At 36.7% G+C, this 2,580-nt stretch overlaps 1 protein-coding gene across 1 annotated transcript; it reads left to right on the plus strand.

Annotated features, from left to right (window-relative positions):
- Positions 1-1,322: 1,322 nt before the first annotated feature.
- Positions 1,323-2,199, plus strand: LOC149250960 (cyclin-D4-1-like). The gene is made up of 3 exons (XM_089453799.1): positions 1,323-1,502; positions 1,613-1,699; positions 2,056-2,199. Exons 1-3 carry the CDS (start codon positions 1,323-1,325, stop codon positions 2,197-2,199), a joined length of 411 nt encoding a protein of 136 aa, XP_089309925.1.
- Positions 2,200-2,580: the final 381 nt, after the last annotated feature.

A 2,580-nucleotide genomic window follows, 5' to 3' on the forward strand; every position in this document is an offset into this window, starting at 1 on the left:
GATTTTTCCAACCAAAAACTATTCTATATTGGCGATTTGTATTTCCTGCTATATGACACATTTGAATTCCACTTTACAGAACAGAAAAACGCTTTGATAACCATAAATACTTGTTTAGGGAATAGGGAAACTTGGGAAACAAAGTCCTATTTGACATCAACTTCATTGTAAAAACAAACTCATACGGAAAAATCAGAACTCAAAAGCCAAATTAACATTGGAAACCCACACATTATATACTAAAATAATAGCATGGGACTACTAGTTTGTGTTCAGGGGCACATCCATCCCAAGTTGGGGGTATCATGAAACCCATGAAACCCATGAATCTTTTATCTGATGTCAGCCTCCTATGCTAATTGTAAAAACTCTTGAATCCGTACAAAATTAGGCTAAAGTCTCCTGTCTTTTTCATCTTTTTCAAACGAGAGGGGTTTTGTAAAGAATGAACAATTTGAAGCAAACAGCAAGGCACCAAGGCATGTTTTTATGGTTTCATTTTCTGAACTTATGGTATATGAAGGCACCTTTGATCAAAGGCATAAAACTCGTTATATCATCACCTTGTAAAAACTCTTGAATCCTAAGGTCTCCTATCTTTTTCAACCAGTGAAGTGTTTTGAAGCTAGATCAATATCTGAAATCCCTACCTTGTTGTCATCAATCAGTTAGTTTGAAGGAAGCCTCACGCTCTTACCAGTTTTTTCATTCAGTTGAGGCCAGATTGCTATACACAAAAGAATTTCGTCTAAGGGCTTGTCTCTACGACATTTCAAGAACCAATAAGAAGGACACCTTTGAGGCAGGGATCATGATTCATAAGCCAAATAGGCTTATTCTCGAGCGACTTTTTCCTCAATTGGTTGCAGCCTTGAAGCAAGGACTTGTTAGTTGAGAAATGTTGATAAAATGAACAATTTGAAACAAACAGCAATGCACCAGGGCATGTTTTTATGGTTGCATTTTCTAAACTTATGGTATATGAAGGAACCTTTAATCAAAGGCATAAAACTCGCTATATCATCACCTTGTATAACAAACCAAACACCTACAAATTTGCGAGTCAAAAATTCTAAGTAAAATATTTATATTACGGAGGTTGGATGTCTCAATAACCATTGAAGAGGACACTTATATTTATATATATCTTGTATAGCCAGGCGTTTGTTACTAGGACCATTGACAACACTCCGCAAACTAGACCACTCTTGAGAGGAGTAAATCCAACCTCGACGTTCATGAGGCTGATACGACTGTCACAATGTCACCCATGGCTTCTCACAGCATTCATTTCACCTACCATCTTTGTTGTACTGATCAATATGCATTTTCCTCTTCTCACGAACCACCACCAGCCCTCAATAATTCACAACCACGCAGGGGATGTTGTTGAATATGGAGAATTATCAGTCCTTGTAGCCAAAGAATCATTGTATGCTCCACAAACCCACTATTTCAAGAGTCTTGAGATTAACGATGGCAATGCTAGAGCTCGCCAGAAGGTTGTCTCCTAGATTTTGAAGGTAAAATCGCCACCCACCAATTCAAAATTTCAATGCCCATTTGCAAAATCTAAATGTTGAATGCTTTGAACTTCCATTAATGAATGCAGGTTCAGGCACATTACTATTTTCTTCCAGATACAACCTTGCTGGATACAAACTACCTTGATCGTTTTCTTTCCTGCACACAAGTTCAGGTAGTTGAAGGAGTTGCTAAATTTTTTTTGGTTTTGCCAGCATGACCAAAGGATTTATAAACATATTGGGTTTATACAAAAATTTATAAACATAAGCATGACTAAAGCATTTATTGGGTTTTAAATCATCTTCTATGTAAAATAGTAGTAAACAACGAATGTTGTTGTGTTGACAACAACAAAAGTCATGGGCAATGCAACTAGCATCGGTAGCCTTCTTGTCTCTAGCAGCCAAGATGGAAGAACACCAAGTTCCTCTGCTTTTTTCCCTTCAGGTTGTGATGGTAATTATAAATTTGATATCACTGTGGCTTTTGCTTGTGTTTGAAAATGGTGGTCTTATTTTTTTTTTGCAGGTAGGGGAAGCTGAACATGTTTTTGAACCTCGAACTATTCAAAGAATGGAGCTTCTTTTACTGAGTGCACTGAAATGGCGGTTGAAGGCAGTGACTCATCTTTCATATTTGCAATATGGTGGCCACATATTAGGTTTAGAGTAGTTTCATAGAGAGTTTATAATGCGATCCTCTGAGCTTACTCTCTGCACTATTAAAGGTATGCATGTTTACAGACATGTGTTTACTTACTTTTGTTATTGAGTCAAGAGAAGAAAGGTTCTGCAGACACCTTGGTGGGGGTATTTTTTGTTATCGTGTCAAGAGAAGCAAGTTTTTTAGGTCCCAGAAGCACATATTAAGAATTATGTGGATGTTGGTGTAAACAACATACATTATGCCAATGTTTCTATATTATTATGTCAATGGTGTTGTAAACAACACATATATGCCAATGTTTTTATAATATTATTTCAATGGTGGTGTAAGCAACACACATTATGCCATTGTTTCTATTTGCAGCACATATTATGTCAATGTTTCTAT

The sequence above is a fragment of the Pinus tabuliformis genome, chromosome 7, assembly GCF_031772625.1.
Source record: "Pinus tabuliformis cultivar Carrire ecotype Pingquan chromosome 7, CPIR1, whole genome shotgun sequence".
In the NCBI taxonomy this organism is placed as follows: domain Eukaryota; kingdom Viridiplantae; phylum Streptophyta; class Pinopsida; order Pinales; family Pinaceae; genus Pinus; species Pinus tabuliformis.

Excerpts from the sequence above, each read along its gene's own strand:
- LOC149250960 (XM_089453799.1), top strand. The coding sequence starts at position 1,323 with ATGCATTTTCCTCTTCTCACGAACCACCACCAGCCCTCAATAATTCAC. Across the intron at positions 1,503-1,612 it reads ATGCTAGAGCTCGCCAGAAG|GTTCAGGCACATTACTATTT; the intron begins GTTGTCTCCTAG and ends TAATGAATGCAG. Across the intron at positions 1,700-2,055 it reads TTTCCTGCACACAAGTTCAG|GTAGGGGAAGCTGAACATGT; the intron begins GTAGTTGAAGGA and ends TTTTTTTTGCAG.